Source organism: Homarus americanus, unplaced genomic scaffold (assembly GCF_018991925.1).
Source record: "Homarus americanus isolate GMGI-L3 unplaced genomic scaffold, GMGI_Hamer_2.0 scaffold45698, whole genome shotgun sequence".
Lineage (NCBI taxonomy): Eukaryota > Metazoa > Arthropoda > Malacostraca > Decapoda > Nephropidae > Homarus > Homarus americanus.
In genome coordinates this window covers 5914829-5935736 of record NW_024735554.1, presented here as the reverse complement: position 1 = coordinate 5935736, position 20908 = coordinate 5914829, and the positions used below count along the sequence as shown (strand labels likewise).

The 20908-nt window shown below is 41.7% G+C and overlaps 1 protein-coding gene across 4 annotated transcripts in view; it reads right to left on the bottom strand.

Moving 5' to 3' along the window:
• Positions 1-20908, bottom strand: part of LOC121871463 (kelch-like protein 17) — a 70865-nt gene that overhangs the window by 27006 nt on the left and 22951 nt on the right. For all 4 annotated transcript variants that reach the window (XM_042373800.1, XM_042373802.1, XM_042373801.1 and 1 more), the window contains exon 3: positions 11271-11367. In XM_042373800.1, the coding sequence (XP_042229734.1) occupies positions 11271-11367 (97 nt within the window). The remainder of the gene's footprint in view (positions 1-11270; positions 11368-20908) is intronic.

Genomic DNA, 20908 nt, shown 5'->3' with positions numbered 1-20908 from the left:
CTCATCACTGTTGGGGGGAGAGACACGGTAGAGAGAAGGGGGAAGGGAGGATAAGAAGATGTGGAAGAAAGGGGGAAGAGGTAAGGAAGAAGAGAGAGAAGGGAGGAAGAGGGATGAGAGACAGTGTGAACAAGAGGAGAGGGGAAAGAGGGAGAGAGGATAAGTGAATAGCTGAGGAGGGAAGAGGAGGGCTACATGAGAGAGAGAGAGAGAGAGAGAGAGAGAGAGAGAGAGGAAAGATTGTAAGTGAATAAGATATACATTAGTGAGAGAGACAGACAGACAAACAGAAACAGACAGACAAACAGAAACAGACAAACAGAAACACAGACACAGACAGAAACACAGACATACAGACAGAAACACAGACAGACATGGAGGAAAGAGAGTGATATAGACTGGTGGAGATTTCTGATGGATGGAGTTACCAGTGGAGGGAGGGAGGGGAGAGGAGGAGGGAAGAAATAAGGAAAAAAGGATGGAAAGACAGGAAGATAGATACAAAACTCTCTCTCTCTCGCTCTCTCTCTCTCTTTCTCAACGGCTTGGGGGACGTTCTGGTTGGCAGATCCATGGTACACTCTGAATCATTCTCTCATACACACTTGAAATGTTTGAAGAGGTTATGAATGGCTGGGGGGACGTAATGAGCTATGAATGACTCTCTTTCTTTCTCTCTCGTTCTCTCTCTCATTTTATCTTTCCCTCCCCTTCTTTCATTCTCTCTCTCTCTCTTTTCCCCTCCACTTCTCTCTATCTATCGTTCCCTCCCCTTTCTTTCATTCTCTCTCTCTCTTTCCCTCTCTTTCTTTCATTCTCTCTCTCATTCTTTCAATCCTCCTCTCTCTCTCTCTCTCTCTCAGCCGCCGGTACCATCTCTTAACGAACCCAAATTAGCAGTTTTCAGTTAATCTTCAGGTCTTGCCTCCTTCACCACTCTCTCTCTCTCCCAGTGCTCTTATGTTCTCGCTAATTGGAGAGAGAAAAAAGAGAGAGAGAGAGAGAAAATGAAAATGAGAGAAAGAAATGAAAATGATAAAGAGAAAGAAAGGAATAGGAAAAAGAGAGAGAAAAGAGCGAGGGCATTCACAGCTCATTCAAAACGTGTCCAAGCATTTCAGTGAGAGAGAGAGAGAGAGAGAGAGAGAGAGAGAGAGAGAGAGAGGATGTTCAGAACGTCTTAAAGCCATTCACAGAACCATTGAACACGCACCATTCACAACGTCCCCAGACAGTGCCACCGACCCCTAAGAGTGCCAGACAGTGCCACCATCGCCTAAGAGTGCCAGACAGTACCACCGTCCCCAAACAGTACCACCGTCCTCAAACAGTGCCACCGTCCCCTAAGAGTGCCAGAAAGTACCACCATCCCCAAACAGTGCCACCGTCCCATAAGAGTGCCACAGTGCCACCGTCCCCTAAGAGTGCCAGAATGTACCACCATCCCCAAACAGTGCCACCGTCCCCTAAGAGTGCCAGAGAGTGCCACAGCTCATTATCACACCCTTCACCCCAGCTTAGTCATCATTTTGTGTTTTATTTTTTCCTCCAGATAATATTTACAATCAAGATCATTATCAAAGTTTGCGATTTTTTTAGTTTTAATTTAATTACTTGATACAATTAATCTAGTTTATCGTTTTCTTATGTCCCGCCACGAATATAGAAGAGGTATTATAATATTACCCATCTTCCATCTGTCTGTCTGTCTATAGGCCTGTCTGTAGGTCTGTCTGCCTGTCTCTAGGTCTGTCTGCCTGTCTCTCTGTCTGTAGGTCTGTCTGTACATCGAAATACGCAACTAAATATGTACTAAAATACGTATCAAAATATGTACTAAATATGTACTAAACCAAATCATTAAATACATTAATAAAATAGGTACTGAAACACATAATAAAACAGTACTAAATGTATTCTTCTTTTCCGCTATACCTTCACCAGCACGCTCCACCACTACACCTTTTGTGCCTTTGTTTGGTCACTAATTAGGAGAGAGAGAGAGAGAGAGAGAGAGAGAGAGAGAGAGAGAGAGAGAGAGAGAGAGAGAGAGAGAGAGAGAGATTCACCTCACACACATTCATTTTTCCATCATCTATTTTTACTTTTATTTTACAAACTATAATCACAAGTTCAATCTGTCGGTAGGGATCTGTCGGTAGAGATCTGTCGGTAGGGATCTGTCGGTAACACGCCAACGCACACACACATATTGTAATCAAGCGTTAAGGAGTTTTCACAGCTGATAAGAAATTACCATATTACATCGTCCATTTTAATCAGGATAAGCTTATCCTATTAACTAAGGTTAAGGTCAAAGGTCAACGGAAGTCACTGCGTTCGAACGAGTAGATAATATAAGGCGTGAATAAGACTGGCCTTTTTTGGCCTTTTCCGGAGTTTAATGGCCTTTTTTTTTAGCTATCGGGTTTTGTTTACTTTTCGCCCAGAGTGTTTCAGGGATCGCTAGCCTAAAGTATTATCTTGGCGATTTCTTTACCCATGCAATACTTCTTGTGTCTGTCTCTTTCTGTCTGTCTCTCTTAGTGTCTGCGTGTCTTTCTGTCTACATATGTTTTTTTCTATCAATCTATCTATCTGTCTTTTTGTATGTCCGTCCCTTACTGTCTATCCATCTGTCTCTCTTAAGCACGTAGCAATTTTTTTCCTGTTGGTTTTAATCGAAATAAAACAGTAATGGGAAAAGTTGTCGTCCTGTTGAAGTGTTGTGGAAAGTTTAGGGGGAAAAATGTTAGGTAGTTTGTGTGTACTGGGTGATAAAGGAGAGAGAGAGAGAGAGAGAGAGAGAGAGAGAGAGAGAGAGAGAGAGAGAGAGAGGCTTATGTGGAAAGAATGCTAGAGATCTAATGTTGAAAGAAAGAAAGTGAGAGAGAGAAAAATTTAAATCCCAGTCTCCCCTCCTTACACACACCTCCCTGACCCTCAAGAATATGCCAGATAGAGTCAAGTGTCCAGGGAATTTTGTCCGCCACTGTACAGGTTTACAAGAATATATATACTGTACCTAAATTTAATATAATAATAATAATAATAATAATAATAATAATAATAAAAATAATAATAATAATAATAATAATAATAATAAAGTCTTTTCAGTGTCTTGTTGAACGGAGACATGAACAATAATATGTCTAAGATGTCTTCTAGTATGGTAAGACATAAAGAAAGAGAAGTAGAGAGAGCAAATGAAAGAAAAGAGAAAAAAATAGAGAAATTCATGAAAAAGGTAAGATAAAAATAAAGAGAAAGATAAAAGAAAGTAAAGAGAACATAAAGGACGAGAAAAAAGTTACAGAAAGAGATAGAGAAAGAATGAAAGGTATCAGGAGAAAGAAAGAATTTGATCTTAGAGAGAGAGAGAGAGAGAGAGAGAGAGAGAGAGAGAGAGAGAATGACTTTAGGTGGGTATCTTTTGTGTGCCATTGTTTTTCAGGTTGTCAATATCAACCAGGGAGTGAGGGGAGGAGGGACAATGTGAGGGGAAACCCGGCCAACACGACTCTGGCGTCTTGGGGGGAGCGGTGCGGGTGGTGGCAGGTAGGGGGTGAGGGGAGGTAGGGGTGAGGAAGAGATGAGAGGGATGGGGGTCTCGAGGCTGGAGATTGGGAGGGGGGGGAAGAGTTGACAAGAAAGATGGAGAAGAGAGGGATGGGGGGAGGAGAAGGAGATGAGGAGAGATGAGGGATAAGGGAAGGTTGAGAGGAGATGGGGAGGGGAAGTGAATATAGGAGAAGGAGGAATTGTTGAAGGAAGAGAAATGGCAAGATAATGATAAAGGGAAAGATGGGAGAGGGAAGAGGGGAAGGAAGGAAGGAAGGAAGGAAGGAAGGAAGGAAGGAAGGAAGGAAGGAAGGAAGGAAGGAAGGAAGGAAGGAAGAAAGGAAGGAAGGTAGACTAAAGTAAAAAAAATGGATGGATGGAGAAGGTAGGAAGGGTTAGAAAAGAAGGTAGAAGAAGAGACAAACTGGAGAGAGTAAGGGAAGGAGGTGGCATGGGAGAGAGAGAGAGAGAGAGAGACCTCTACTTTCGACCATAACCCCAACACAATATCCAGTATGTCTCCCAACAATCAACAACAAAGTGCGCGCGCAATAGAATCAGCTGTTCCAAAGTAAACAATCACAGCCCCATATGAGTCTCGGCTCACACTACGTACACAAACTCGCTCCCATACGACCATCAACATCAGGAAATTTATATATATAAGCTTATATAAACTCATAACTTACAGGCTTGGAAAATATATAAATTGTCACCATTTTCTTATACACCTAAAGAAAAATATAGGAAATATGACCCCTACTAAGCTATAGAAGGCCTTAGTCGACTTACCTCTCTCACACACATACAACACCCAGGTTAGGTCTATCATTAAGCTCGCACCTCTCTACCATAAAGTTAAATTCGTGTATAAATAATAACTTCTGTTTGTTATTCATTAAAACAGGCAATAAAAATGTAAATATTTGATTGTGTGTTATTATTCTTTAGGCTTGTATGTTATAGAGGCAAAATATATTCACACACACACACACACACACACACACACACACACACACACACACACAGTTTATTTACAATTAAAAGAGGGCGTATATTTACCGTGAAAATATTCAAAATATGGATGCGACCATTGAATTGATACACCATGAAATATTTTAGTTACACAAACGTAGCTGGCCAAAATAATTCTACGGTATATTAATTTAAAGCGCTATTCAAACGTAAATACTGTCTTGAAATCTGTTACCGAACCTACGTTTTATCTGATGTTAACAATAAGTAGAAGTAATAATAATAATAATAATAATAATAATAATAATAATAATAATAATCATAATCATCATCATCTGTGTCTAGGACGATTCACCCACCCATATATTAAGTTAGGCCACCCTCTACGCCCACCCAGTCACTGTAATACACCAGCCTTCCTATACACCCGCCCACACCCACCCCACCCATCACCACACCACGCCCACCCATCACCACCACATCCACCTTTCACCACCACGCCCCGTCACACCTCACGACCTGACACCGTAGCCTCTGTAACCTAATTCGTTTAACACACAGGGGTGGCACTCAGACGGTGGCCAAACGGGGTCATACGTGGGCCTGACTAGATCACGAGAGAGCCATGGGGTGCCACCGGGGAGCGTCACCTGTCCTACTTAATGGTATTACAATTTTTAACGGTTCGTACAGAATTTTGTTCCTATAAGTGAAGCTACAGTCTATGTACAGTTTGAGGCCATGTTATCTGCCATCTTGGTGTCGTTACTTCCTTAACTGTAGAGGTTAGGTTAGGTTAGGCAAGGTAAGATAAGGTTAGATTAGGTTAGGTTAGGCAAGGCAAGATAAGATAAGGTTAGATTAGATTAGGTTAAGTTAGGTTAGGCAAGGTAATGTAAGATAAGGTCAAGTTGGATTGGATTAGATTAGGTTAGTGAACTGGCGTATATCCCAAGTGTGTGGTACCAGTGACCCTAAAAATAGGACTGGAGCGTTCTATACACTCACCCTCCGCACACCACTACCATAAAACTGTGAAAAACATAAGGCACTAAAACCCGTAGATCAGTCAGCGTTTCTTGAGCGTTACCCAGTCTCACTCATGGTAGAAATTTAAGATATATGACCTTTGAGAATCCATCTTTGTGTGTCGTAACTTAAGTGAGCCAATTACTTAATATAAATCCACATATTCTCATCAAGTGGTAAAAAAAAAAGTGGTTGACCAAACGAAACATTGAGAATCCATCTTGTTTGTCGTAGTTAAATGTGACCGATCTGCACCTCGACTCGCTCTGACCTACACCTCGACTCACTCTGACCTGCACCTCGAATCCCTTTGACCTGCACCTCGATTCCCTTTGACCTGCACCTCGACTCGCTCTGACCTGCACCTCGATTCCCTTTGACCTACACCTCGACTCGCTATGACCTGCAGCTCGACTCGCCCTGACCTACACCTCGACTCGCACCTGACCTGCACAAAATGAGATACAGGAACTAGACACCTGCCCTACATACCTGACCTCCATACCTAACCTCCTGGGACCACGTCTGGCTCCACGCCCTTCATGGCTCACGAGGGAGGGAGGAGACGAGGAGGAGGGGAGAAAGGCAGGTAGGAGGGGGTAAAGGGGAGAGAGGAGGGAGGAGGAGGAAGAAGGAAGAAGAAGAAAAGGGAGAGAGGGAGAAGAAGAGGAAAGAGGAAGTGGGATATGGGAGAGGGAGGGGGGAGAGAAAGAACCAAAGACCAATATGAACGAAAGTGAAGGAGGAGAGAGAGAGAGAGAGAGAGAGAGAGAGAGAGAGAGAGAGAGCACTATAATCACTTACCCAAGGGCGAGTCATTACCACACACACTGCAGTTAACTATTAAGTGCTATTTGACCTCCCAGCGTGACCTAACATGTACGACTGACCTCACCACTCGTGTTAAATATAAAAAAAAAGTAAAATTAATAAAATATAAATAAATACTGTAAATAATGAATGAATAAGTAGTAGTAGAATAAATATGTAAAAAAAGGTTTATTTTTTTTATATTTACAAAATTAATACTTACAATAATGGATTGAAAATAATCATGATTTTTTTTATTATATTCACTGTTTATTATGTGTGATAAAATAAGTAGCCATATAAAGTTTATTTTCAATGTTTTCTCCCGTAAATAAACACTAAGATGAAGATGATGTTAGTTCAGTCACACATAACACACAGGTAACGAGGAGGTCACAGGTCACGAGGAGGTCACGGGTCACGAGGTAAGAGGAACAACCACCATCGACCACCACCATACAACCATACAGGTAAGAGGAACAACCACCATCGACCACCACCATACAACCATACAGATGAGAAGAACTACCACCATCGACCACCACCATACAACCATACAGGTGAGAGGAGTTACCACCATCGATCACCACCATACAACCATACAGGTAAGAGGAACAACCACCATCGACCACCACCATACAACCATACAGGTGAGAAGAACTACCACCATCGACCACCAAAACAAGAAGAGGCGGAACAGGAAATTATAATGTGACGTGTAGAGCCCTTTAAATATGGTGGGGGGGGGGGAGAGGGGAGGGGAGATGTCTAGATATGAGAGAAGAAAGTGAAGGAGAGAAAGTAGGGAGGGACAGGGAGGGGGGGGGAGGAGGAGTGGGGGGAGGAGGAGAGGAGGAGGAGGAAGGGGAGGTTGTTAGAAATGTCAGTGGGTGTCTAGACATAGTGAGGGGGGGGGAAGGGGGAGGGGTGAGAGTTAGAGAGAGAGAGAGAGAGAGAGAGAGAGAGAGAGAGAGAGAGAGAGAGAGAGAGAGAGAGAGAGAGAGAGAGAGAGAGAGAGAGAGAGAGAGAGAGAGAGAGAGAGAGAGAGAGAGAGAGAGAGAGAGAGAGAGGAGAGAGAGAGAGAGAGAAGAGAGAGAGAGAGGGAAAGGGAGAGAGGAGGGAAAGGGAGAGAGTGAGAGGGGGGGAATGGCATATTGATTTTTGGGAACGAAGAGAGGAAGGAAATAGTAATGTCGAGTAAACCTGAGTACTGGAGAGAGAGAGAGAGAGAGAGAGAGAGAGAGAGAGAGAGAGAGAGAGAGAGAGAGAGAGGAAAAAACATTCCCTTTATGTGATCCCCAGAGAGATAAAGAATGTACTAAAGGAGATAAAAAGAGACCCCAGGTAGTAGAGAGAGAGAGAGAGAGAGAGAGAGAGAGAGAGAGAGAGAGATAAGCATCTCTCACCCACCACATCATCATCATCTTTACTCAAGACACCAGTGACTCCAACAACCCTCCTACCATAGTGATGACACACCTACCCTACCCACAGTCATTCTCACCCCTTACCTCCAGGGGTAACACTGTCTTGCCTCCCTAGGGTGTGCACAACGTGGGTTCTAGTTAATATCCCTGAAGGAAGGAAGGAAGGAAGGAAGGTGGTGGGTGGGTGGGTGGGGGGGGGGTGTAGGGGGGAGGGGAAGGTGTGGTGGGGGGGGAGGAGGGGTAGGGGAAGAGAGGTAGAGAGAGAGAGGATAGAAGGAGGGAAGGAGGGTAGGAAAAGAGGAGGGAGCAAGGGTGAGAAGGGGAAGGGAAGGAAGGTGGAAGGGAAAGGGTAGGGGTAGGAAGGGGAGGGGGGGACATATCTCCAAGCCGCGCTCTTTGCCCCTAAGGGATCGTAAGACACAGGAAAGAGACAAGTATATAACCTCACAGTACGTACCTGTGTGGGGGGGGAGGGGGAGGGGGGAGGGGGGGAAGGGGGGGAGGGGGGAGAGGGATAAGTAGGAGAGGAAGGAAGAATAGGAAAGAGGGGAAGAAGGGTTAAAGAAGGTCGGGAAAGGGATGGGAAGGAGGGAATGAGGAAGGGAGGATGGGAGAGAGGGAGGGTGGTATGAAGGGAGAGGGAGGTAGGAAAGAAAAATTGAGGGAGAGAGGGAGAGGAAGGGAAGTGAGATAAGAGACCTTCCATCTCTCGTCCAGAAGGGTAATGGCGTCTAGAATATATTCATTATAATTTTTTTCTCCTTTCATGGTCCACATTTTATTTTCACGGGATTTTTTTATATAACGCTGGAGGTGCGTTAGACACATACTTTTTCTTTTCGTGTTTCTTCAGGTAAAATGTAACACCTGAGACACTAATTACATACAAGGTTATGCGGTCTTGGTTTTATTTACAATAGCTTTATTTATTTATTCGTGATTGTACTTTCATTTTATTGAGAGAAATTTATGATCACATGACGATTAAACACCCCCCCCAGCTAATTAAATGTGACCTAACTTGACCTATCCTAACTTAACATTCCCTTAACCAAACTTTATCTCCTGTAACCTAACCTAACCTCCCAAGAGAAAGCCTTAGTTAAATAATAAGGTAAAATACACTGGGGTGTCTAATGTTCATGTAATCCTAAAAAAAAAAGTAAAATAAAAAAAAACATTAGACTACAATACTATAAAACGTCAATACTGAATTAATATATCTGAATAAACAAACAAACAAACACATGATCATTAACACATTAACTTGTGGTGGTGGTGCTAATGAGTTCGTCACATGACCCCAGTGCAGAGGATCATTAATAACCCAGTAAACACGGTGACGAAAGTCGCTAATCAACGCCATTTACTTTTTATGACATACAGCTGCTTAAACCTCCAGCCAACACCAGTAAGGACGGGTGGGGTGTGGTGGGGTTGGGTGGGGTGGGGGGTGGGTGGGTGGGTGGAGGGGTGGGTGGAGGGGGTGTGGAGGGTGTGTGTGTGGGAGGTGTGTGGGGTGTGGAGGAGGGGTGGAGGGAGGAGGTGTGGTGGGGTGGTGGTGTGGTGGAGGGGTGGAGGGTGGAGTGGGGTGGGGTGGGGTGGGGTGTGGTACAGTAGGGTAGGGTAGGGATTATACTAATGACATCACCACAGACACACGTGGGTTTGTTTACATTTCTTTGTTATGGTCGATGGATCTTACGTCAAGGATGATATGAATCTATTTGTTTTTTCCCTCAAATATAAACAACATCTTCATTATGTGGATCACCAGAATTTCTTATGAGACGACAAATAAAGCTGTATAAGGTCAGGTCAGGTCAGGTCAGGTCAGTGGTACGTCATTAGTTAGGTGAGAAGATATGGCCTTCATAATTCAATATTAAATTCATAAAACTTCTACAGAAAATAAAACTATAAGCACAATTCTACGCTCGTGCCTCCGTGAATAAATTTTCTTCTGCCGACATGTACACATCGCTGGAGTCTCATCGCCTAAACACATAAAAGAAAAAATATGAACGATAGAAAAAAAGAAAAAATATATTAAGAAGGATAAAGAAACAAAAGGAAAAAAATAATGGAAATTTGTATTAGTCATATTTTTAAGCCCCAGAAAATAAGTCGTCACCCTTTTTTACTTTTATGTCACCAAAATTTAACATATCCTCATAAGTAATCCGATCTGCCGAACATAAACAAACCATCAGCTGATGTGTGACGTCACGTGCTATAAGTGACAGAACAAAACAAAATATACCGTAAAAAAAAAAAGACGAGAGAAAAAATATAGACGCACTAAAAAGTTATGTCACCCTCCCTTCCCCCGAGAGACTCGTGTACCTGGAGAAGTTTTCTTATTATTAAACACTTAACTTTTTAAGACCAGAGGACGACTTTTATTATTACTGAGAGATAAAAGGGCAGTTATATTACTTTATCTACCTAGGAAGTAAAAAAAGAGAGAGAGAGAGAGAGAGAGAGAGAGAGAGAGAGAGAGAGAGAGAGAGAGAGAGAATTATAATATATTTTTAATGAGTGAGCAGTAGGAGATTTTATTACGAGTTAAAAAAAGAAAGAGAGAGAGAGAGAGACTGGATGAGTAAAGTCCCCCACGTATTGCCCGGTACTGTATGTCTTAAAGTAACACATTATGTCTAAAATATGATCATAAACGAGGCCCTTATTACAAGAGGCTGCTGAATAACTTACCTGGTGTGTGTGTGTGTGTGTGTGTGTGCGTGTGTGTGTGTGTGTGTGTGTGTGTGTGAAGTTAAAGAATAAGAGAACAAACGATAGAAAGAGATATACACACACACACACACACACACACCTGGCTCACTACATAACCTAAGTCACATGTACAGACAGCCCCTCACTTAAGAGTTCACTAACCCTACACTCACTTACTCAAACACCGTAGAGGTAATTGAAGTGTGTCTACCAAATACAATATCAAAGCACTGTATCTATGTATCTATTCCCCACTGCATTACCTAGCCATCTATTACTAAGACCAATTTAAAGGATAGAAATAGAGATTGCAAAAGGAGGAAGTGAATTCTATCTACTAAAAAAATTGTGGTATATGTCTATCGATCTATTTATTTAATTTATTTCTATCTGTTTCTTCTTGTATTTATCGACTCCATACACCACAAGACAGTAGCCTACACCGTCACAGCTCGAGGTTCCGGGTTTGAACAAGACAACAGGTACAGGACACAGGTGTTTCCGTGTGCTCTATTAGCGTTGACGTGGCCGCTCCACCAGTAAAACACACACACACACACACACACACACCTGCGCATTACGGCAATCAGTATCAATAAAACAAAAACTTTATGGTGTAAGACTAAAACACCTGCTTCAACACCTGCCAGTAGTAATTCCGCTCCAAGTTCCCAGGTGTTATAATGGACGGCACAGTAACCACTAAAACATATGATTGGTGCATGTACTCACTGTTGAACATTACATGGAAGTACGCCGAAGCCGCAGCCAGCACCACGCGATGAGCGAATACGGACACGGCGCCAGCAACCAGCTCAATGTCACACAGCTGTAAGGCAAGATGATGTGATTACTAATACTGTACAGTACTGCCACTACTACAACTACAGTACACCGCATTAATGCTAATAAACGTATCATTACTATTACTATCGATATTATTATTATTATTATTTATTACTGTTAATAATTTTATCATCATTACCACCATAATACACAACTAGGTACTTCCACAATGGAAACGTGGACAAGATTAATCTCGATAAACCACACAGGAAAATGGTTTTGATCCAGAAAATGGGAAAATTGACAGTAGCACACACTCCATATTCAAAGACTTTAAAAACGACCCAATAAAAGTGTCGTACTACATAAAGTAATGTAAACCCAAAACTCAATTTTCCATACCAACTTTACGTGTACAATAGAACAACATTAACTCCACTTAATAATAACAGTGTAAACATACAGCAGGTGATCAAAGTCCTCCAGACAACGTAAAAAAAGATCAGCTGACGAGGTGAAGGTTACACCATCACCTAATACTCTTCAGGATCATCGCCTCCATTGTCTCACAAATTGGGACCTACTGCCACAGGGAGTCACTCATCACATGTCACCAATTACTCATACCTGATAATTTAGATGTACGCTGCCCACAGTTTGGTGGTGCTGGGTGAGGTTCATTTGTTGTCCCCTTAAGTTTGCAGGTATTTGGGAAAGATTTGTTTGGTAACTAAATAATAATTCTGTTATTTTTCTTCTTTCTAACATGCTTCCTATCCTCTGCCGCCCTTTACCCGTAATTAACTATATAAAAATATCCGTCCAACTGAAGCACTACACGGTATGATAGACAAACTAATATCTCGGTTCTGTGTTCTAGATGAAAATAAAGAATTCCAAACCGATATGTAAAGTCTTTCTCTGTTTAATCTTTCGTTGAAAGTGTTTGAGTGTGTGTATGGAAGTGTAACGTTGTTGGCCCAGCAGGCGGCCCAGGACCACACCCTCCTCCACGATAAGCGGGAGATAATTACTAGGGACTACCACTTTGTGTTAGTGGACACAGCTGGGGGGCAGCCACTTATTCTGACATTGTGTGGTGTAATATATATACTTCTGAGGTGAGAAAAACCTGCCATACAACATTATTTACCTGTGCGGATTGTCTAGGTATTACATTTTCATATATTTTCAGTTGACCGTCATTGAGAATTTTCCACTTTTAAGAAGAGAGATGGCGGTCATAGGTTGAGAATGACGGTGAACAACATTGTCATAACCCCGGAGGAAGGGGCCTTACACTGCCCTCGTATATCCAGCTAAGAGAAACACCGACGACCCAACTTTACTATTTTCCTGTACCGTTAATAGACTGACCGCACCTCTAATGACTTACCTCCTCCAGAGACTTGCGGTTACTCCTGCCCAAACAAGATGTACCACCACGACCACACCTCCACCTGCCCACTACTTACTCTACCCCCATCAACCTAACCTGGTCGTCATGACAACAGCGCCACCTGGTGCTAGTGGTGTAGAACATCTGTACAAGTGTGCCTCCCTTCCCCCCCCCCCTCCTCTAACACAGGTGTGCCAAGGGACAGGTGAACACTAATGATTCATCAGAAACTTCCGCCAAGATCACAGGTGATTTTAAGGAACCATGGCGTAGCTAACAGCCATTAGGAGGATATTGATTCCCTAACACAATAAATATACCTCAATAGTCTTCTAATATTGTCCTTATTAGGCACAACAGTTTTTAGTGGCTCCTCTGCGTATATTTGGGTATTGTAAAAAAAGATCATACGCGTAGATGTACTCGTGTGCATGAATGTCTGTTTCTCTATTCTTGTTTAAGTGGCAGTCATAAAGGTCTAGAACACGCTGCCTCCAGGACACCACACACACAGTACTGCCTCCCTGTAAACAACATTAACCTCCGTGAACAAACAAAAGAGAACCAAACAGATTCAGATATTAAGCTTTATATCTCAATAGTTGTCACCAAGCCTCACATTCAATAGTTTCTTCTATAGACACAGTGATCAAAAAGTCTCTGTGCACCTGTAATCATTCACACTATTCTTATTTTACCTTATTGTATGGACAGTAAATAGTGTTAATTATTATAGGTGCACAGTGACTTTTCGATCACCCAGTACAATACGAGGTGTTCAAGGATCCAAAATTGTTACAAGGTTTATTTTTTTGTATTTTTTTTTAAAGATTGTGGTGACGCAACATTTACCCATGAATTATTTCCCTGTTTTGCTTAGTTGGGTACATGACCATCTTAGCTGCAGTGTAAAGGAGCAGTTAACAGCCAGCCACACGCCCTCTCTTTCTCCCTGGTCGAGGAGTCAGGTCATGAAAATTAAAAACACTGTCTCCTCCTGCAGGCCTGATGCTCTTACACCTTCTGTAACACCTGCAGTAGAAAGGTCAAGAGAGGTGCCATTAACTCTAAGTCTCCTTCAGTGTACTCAAAAGGTTAATTCAGTCCTCAAAGGGTTAAATCATCGTTCTCAAAGGGTTAAATCCTCCCCCTCAAAGGGTAAAATCCTCCTCCTCAAAGGGTTAAACCATCGTCCTCAAAGAGTTAAACACCACATGAATACCCGACTTAGTTTCCTCTTTTTTAAGTATAAGTATGTATTATCATGTATACCTCACGTGCTTGGTGTATTTTCTCAGAATCTTTGCACAACTGCCGCCTTTCATGGTATGTATGTTAGTGTTCGCTTTGTATGTTATATTCTGTAATGCTCTTTGTGTATTATGTATTATCTACTGCATATGAAGGCTTGTAGTGTATTCTTGGATGTGTATGTGTGTGTATGTGTGTGTATATGTGTATGTATGTATGTGTATCAGGTATCTGACTCTCATATACCCAAAAGCAAAATAATAATAATAATAATAATAATAATAATAATAATAGTAATAATAATAATAATAATAAATAAATAAAACAATAATAATAATAATAATAATAATAATAATAATAATAAAAAATGAAATAATAATAATAATAATAATAATAAATAAAATAATAATAATAATAAATAAAATAATAATAATAAAAATAATAATAATAAATAAAATAATACTAATAATAATAATGATAATAATAATAAATAAAATACTATTATTAATACTAATAATAAATAAATAAATAAATAAAAGATCCAAAAAAGTCCTCATCATCTTGCCTACAATGTTCGCGTCGTCACTCTTAACCCAGTCAGTTAGATGCCGTCTCACGCCTTCCACTCACCAGAGTTCTTCAGAGTGCTTGAGGAGGAAGGCACAAGGAGGTGTCACAAGCACATACTGAGGAACTAGTCATGGGAAGGGGGTGGGATGGAAGGAAAGAAGTGGGAGGGGAAGAAGGGAGAGATGAAGAAGTGGGAGACGAGGAGGTAAAGAAAAAGTAGTAAAAATTTATTATTCACAGACGGTCTAGACGCGCCTGGACGTGACCCAAGGAGAGAAATAACAAGCTGCTGTAAATTGGCAGATCTTCACAACGATGTGATTGTTATCCCCGTAGCCAATCACAAGCCTGCACGAGAGAACGATTGGCGGTGTTTACATTACATAACCCAAATAAACAGACGATAGTGAGGTGTTTCCTGACCTAATTAACACAATGAAATCTTAAGAAAATTCACCTTATTTTAATCCCAGGGGTAAGGTAGGAGAAACTACTATGGTATTACTGCACAACTCCCAAGAAGATGATATTCCATGAAATACTAATGATCATGGCTGGACAGTCACTTTACACCAAATGAAAGTTCGTAATTAGTTGGTCTGTGTTCGAGATTATTATTTTTTGTTTTTATATTTTCTTGGTGTTTTGTCATTTATTCACCAGTTAAGCAAATATATATATAGACAGTGAGTGGTAATTAGTACATCATACACACGTGAGGTCAAGACTACTACAGTTACCTACTCCTAACTGCTGTTGTTCTTGATGAGGGTAATTGCAATTTGGGTTTACATTGCCAATAAAGTATCTGAAACCTTTAATTACTCTCATTGCTTTTGTTGACAATTGTTGGATATTATTTTTACTATCCAGCCGAATTGGATATCCAGAATCCGTCAATTGGAACCTCCTGGATATTCAACCATCCCCAAGAGAGAGATATCCAGGTCGAATAATCCACTCTCTATTACCGGATAACTGAAGGATTTTATTCCCGGAAGAGGTAAAACGATGAGTTCAGTAACGAGATTGGGAATATACTGGCTAGTGGCTTCATGATGACAAACCTATAATGCTCCTGGTATATGATCTCTTAAGGCCGTGTTCAAGTCATGATCCCCGCCTGTCCTGACCTGACTGATGGAGGTTTTTTATCGGGCACGAGGGATATGTTATCAAGTGTGTCCCTTAAACGCAGTCCAGGGAGAATTATTGGGTAACCTTACACTGGGAGGTCCTCGTCGGCTGTGTAATTTGTAAGCTGAGTGGCCAGGTGTGGGTGGCCAGGTGTGCGTGGCCAAGTGTGCGTGGCCAAGTGTGGGGGTCAGGTGTGAGGGTCTAATGACAGGTGTGAGGTTAATCTAGGCCAACTGGTACATAAAAAAGTAATTGACACATGTTTCTCGTGTGTGTATGTGTTGGTGTGTGTGTGTGTGTGTGTGTGTGTGTGTGTGTGTGTGTGTGTGTGTGTGTGTGTGTGTTGGTGTGTGTGTATGTGTGTGTGTGTGTGTGTGTGTGTGTGTGTGTGTTGGTGTGTGTGTGTGTGTGTGTGTGTGTGTGTGTGTGTGTGTGTGTGGTGTGTGTGTTGGTGTGTGTATGTGTTGGTGTGTGTGTGTGTGTGTGTGTGTGTGTTGGTGTGTGTGTGTGTGTGTGTGTGTGGTGTGTGTGTGTGTGTGTGGTGTGTGTGTGTGTGTGTGGTGTGTGTGTGTGTGTGTGTGTGTGTGTGTGTGTGTGTGTGTGTGTGTGTGTGTGTGTGAACTGATATACCAATTAAACACACAAATTTAACACTGAAACGACGATTCAACACAAGCTCGACAAAACCAACAAACCAGAACTCAAGATTTTCAAAACTTTCAAAACTTTCTATTTCTAAATTTCCCATTAAAATTGTGACACAAAAAAACACATTCAAGAAACTCATTCGAAGACGACGACACAAAGACGAATTCTCAAAAGGTTCATGCGTTAAATTTTCTCTGATCACCTGAAGAATAGTTCCCCCAGCTTATTCACCTGTTGATTAGACGTTAGGTTACGTTAGATTAGGTTAGAGTATTTGATCATCAGGTGAAATAAACTATGGGTGGTTAATCTTCAGGTGATCAAATTATTGCCTCTCTCTCTCTCTACTGCACAAAGATCACAACCACAATGGCGTCAAAAGTGCTCTCAGACTCTATCGTAAATATACCTGTTCGCGTATCTCAAATTTAAAGGAAAAAAAGTTAAAGATACCAATCAGTGAGAATTCGGGTCGAGGCCGATGTGACCAGATGGGTGTAAGGGAGAGCTAATCAGGTGAAGACAGCCAATCAGTGTCAGCAGCGACCTAGATTACCCCCCCTCTCTCTCTCTCCTCAATTTTTCTATATCTCTTGTTCTCTCTCTCTCTCTCCCTAATTTCTCCTTATATATCTTGTTCTCTCTCTCTCTCCCCCAATTCTCCTTATATATCTTGTTCTCTCTCTCTCTCTCTCTTTCCCTCAATTTCTCTATAAATCTTGTTCTCTCTCTCTCTCCCTCAATTTTTCTATATCTCTTGTTCTCTCATTCTCTACTTTATCAAGTCGAGGAGACGTAACAAAATTCCCTCTAACATAATTCCAACTTTCTCAAAAACAACTCGAGGCAAATTTTAATTAATTTCTTTCAATATTCTGTTGGCAACTCACCCTATCCCGTGTTCATCCTGGAAGTGAAAATACCGTATCCTATCACTAGTTATATCGCCCTACACCCTGTTCTTCCTGAAATTAAAAACACCCTATATCTCACGATACTTTATTCATCCTGGAAATAAAAGCACCCTAATGTTTACTATCCCTCGTTATACCCTGATCATCCTGGAAATAAAAGCTCATTCATCTCTCACAACAACCTTCTAATCTCACACCCAACGTAAACATCCCGTTGTTATGGTAACGGATACACACGCTCGAGTAACTGTAGTAAATAACAATTATTATCGTACACGTGGCAGCAGTAGACATAATACTAAATAAAAATTATTATCGAGCTCTTGGCAGCCTAACACAGAAGATGCTTTAATTCCGTTGTTTATTATCATCATATAATTATCACCAACCCCCTACACCATCATCATCATCACAATCATACATCATCATTATTCACTATCAACACCACACCACAATAAACCAACCACCAACCATAGCCATACAACAACCCTCAACACCCGAAAAAATATTTAAATGAATAATTGAAGCACTATTTTTTGGGCGAGAGAGAGAGAGAGAGAGAGAGAACAGAATCCAATCGTCAGTCACCCACACGTAGATGCTGGAGTATAGATCCCAGACGCAAACAAAAACAATAAAAACTTCCAAACTATTCCAAAATCTATGATCCCTTTAATACTTGACCCTAAAGCATTCCAAATCCCTCTGATAAAACGGATGGTGGCCTGTGGAAAGAGTCACTGAACTGTCATATACAACAGATCCAAGACGCTAAAGAATCCGAAACTTTATACAAACATTAACAAGGGGATTCCGAATCTTTATAAGGACTACGATGAATTTACGTTATTAATTTGCTTAATTTTTTTTAGGCCATTAAGTGTAGGTACAGCAGTCGACGGCCAGAGAGAGAGAGAGAGAGAGCTCTACCCTTGCATCACCAGATAACCATAATGTAGTTTTACTGTACACTGGACAACCCCCTTTCACACATGTCGATAAAGGATTCGATAACTTGCCGAGAAAGAAAGTAATGTCACATTTTCTGAGAGAATTTTAATGCCTTTTCGCTGTTGTTTTGACCAGCACATTCAGAGAAAGAATTGTCACCACTTGGGGGATTGTTTTTTTTTACTGGATTTACAATATTGTTTACACCCAGAGTTAACTGTCAGCATATACTAACACCTTTAATAGCGTACGTGTTGCTGATGGGTTCAAACAAACTCTGAGAATGGGTATCTCTCTATCTCTCATCTTTAAAAGAGGAATGAATGCGTGCTCGCTCTCTCTCTCTCTCTCTCTCTCTCTTGGACACACACAAGTTCACAAATATCCGACGATACTGATATTTCTTGTGTTAATGAAAGAACATAACACTGCGAGGGAATCTAAATTGAGAACAGTCACATTGAACAAGAGATCTCACGACGAATTTGATTACAGTAAGTACAGTATATGGTTATGTGGCGATACGAAAGTTTTAAACACCATCTGAATATGATCTCTTTAATTCTGAGGAAACCAACACAATCTCACTGCTATAGATTAATAAGTTAACAGTTTCCTTAAAGTATAGACACCCGTTTAAACACGCTACTGAGGGATTCGAACACCCTCTGAAAAAGTTCATCACGTTTTAAAGAGGATCGGAAGGTCCTGTCTGCTTTCCTTTAATACTCAACCATATAAAGAGTTTCTAACCCCTTGCCTCACGAGTCGAAGATCCCTTTAATATGAGCCACTGAAGCATTCGAACACCCTCTGACATTAGGATCCTTATTTTGAAAAAAGGATTTGAATGTCCTCTGTGTGTGCTATTGTCCAGACTCGCCCTACTATACGCCTCACTTGATTTTACCCCCCTCCCTCCCTCCCTCTCTCTCTCTCTTGGATGGATGACAAGGGCGATATTCAGATACCTGTTACAATCAACTCCGTAAATCGTTACAAGGAGAAGACAAAGTAACGGTAACATAATACAGTTATAGATTAATTGTATAGGTTGATTATATTACCTGTCGATTATATAAACTGTAAATACATGTTTGTTATTATTAAAGGTTATACTACAGCGAAGATTCTGTAGAACTATGTTGTCTTCTACACTATGAGTATTACACGTTCGAAGTTTATGAATATCTTACTGTATGTTCAAAGTTCAACGGCAGGAGTGGTCTAAGTTCAACGTCTTCAAAACTACTGTAACACCTTCTGAACTCACACTACACCTGTCATATATCTTCACGTAACAACATTAATCGGTCATCATATGTATTAAATATCCCCAAACGATAATATACACAAGATCAGACGAAACTATGTCGTTGTGTTCTGAATTCACAAACACGAACATCATGACTGAATCCGTGCATTGTCTGATGATTTATGACCCCACACACACACAGGGAACACGTAGGGAAGGGGAGAGAGCTATACACGGGGTGACAAGGGGGAGGGGGGAACAGGGAGTGAGAAGAGAGGAGGTGGAGGGGGGAAAAGGGAGAGGGAAGGGGGGAGGGGAGAGGGGAGAGAAAGGAGGGGGGAGGGAGGGGAGAGAAAGGAGGGGGAAGGGGGGCTGTTATGTATGGAATTATAATGGTTTTAAGTTTTGTATTTTATTTTTGTCTGAAGTACCTTGTTGACTGTCTGTCTCTCAGTCTGTTTGTTTGGCCGCCCGATTAATTCTTGCCATGAATTTACGTCTTCTAGCGCAAACGTACACATATCCACACACATACATACATACATACACATATCCACACACATACATACATACACATATCCACACACATACATACATACACGCCAGCGCGATCATCCCACCTCCCACACACTGCTCCTCACCCCCCAACACACACGTATACACAAAGACCACCTTCACCCCCCCCCCACACACACAGAGCACAATGTGTATACAGAATGGTCTAAAAATCGCAGTATTCTCTCCAACATTTTTATCAGTACACGCCAAGGTCTATTCCCGACACACAGCAACAAAACTCTAATTCCTACCTGGGGGCGTGGGAACTCTTGCCACGTGTGCACTTGATTCTTACACGCACACACACACACAACCATGCCACAAAACAAACAGACACAGATACACACACCAAAACAAACAAAGAAAAAAACACACACACTCAGCCTCAATCTAACTGAACCTACCAAAGGAATTTCCAATTTCTCTCATTCTGTGGCTATGGACCATCCGCCCTCCCTCTCCTAGCTCCCTCCCTCCCCACCTACCTCCTTTATCCCTTCCTGCACATCCTCTCTTTCTCCCTCCGCTATTCTTCCTTCTACATTCCCTCCCATCCTCATCTCCCCTTTACACTCCCCTCTTTCTCTCTACCCCTTTACTCCCCTCCCATACCTCCTCCTTCCCACCCATCTCCCCCTTCCTCCCCACCCATCTCTCCCTTCCTCCCATCCCATACCCCCTTCCTCCCCACATATCTCCCCTTTCCTCCCCATCTATCTCCCCTTTCCTCCCCACCTATCTCCCCTTTCCTCCCCACCCACCTCCCCCGTAACCCTTAATAAAATCGAACGACCCACAAATTCTCATTCAGGAAACACTAAGATAAAAAAAAAATACTTGGGATGATTTCTGGTCTAAGAGTCACAGTCCCAAAACGATCTAAGATGCAACCTCTCTCTCT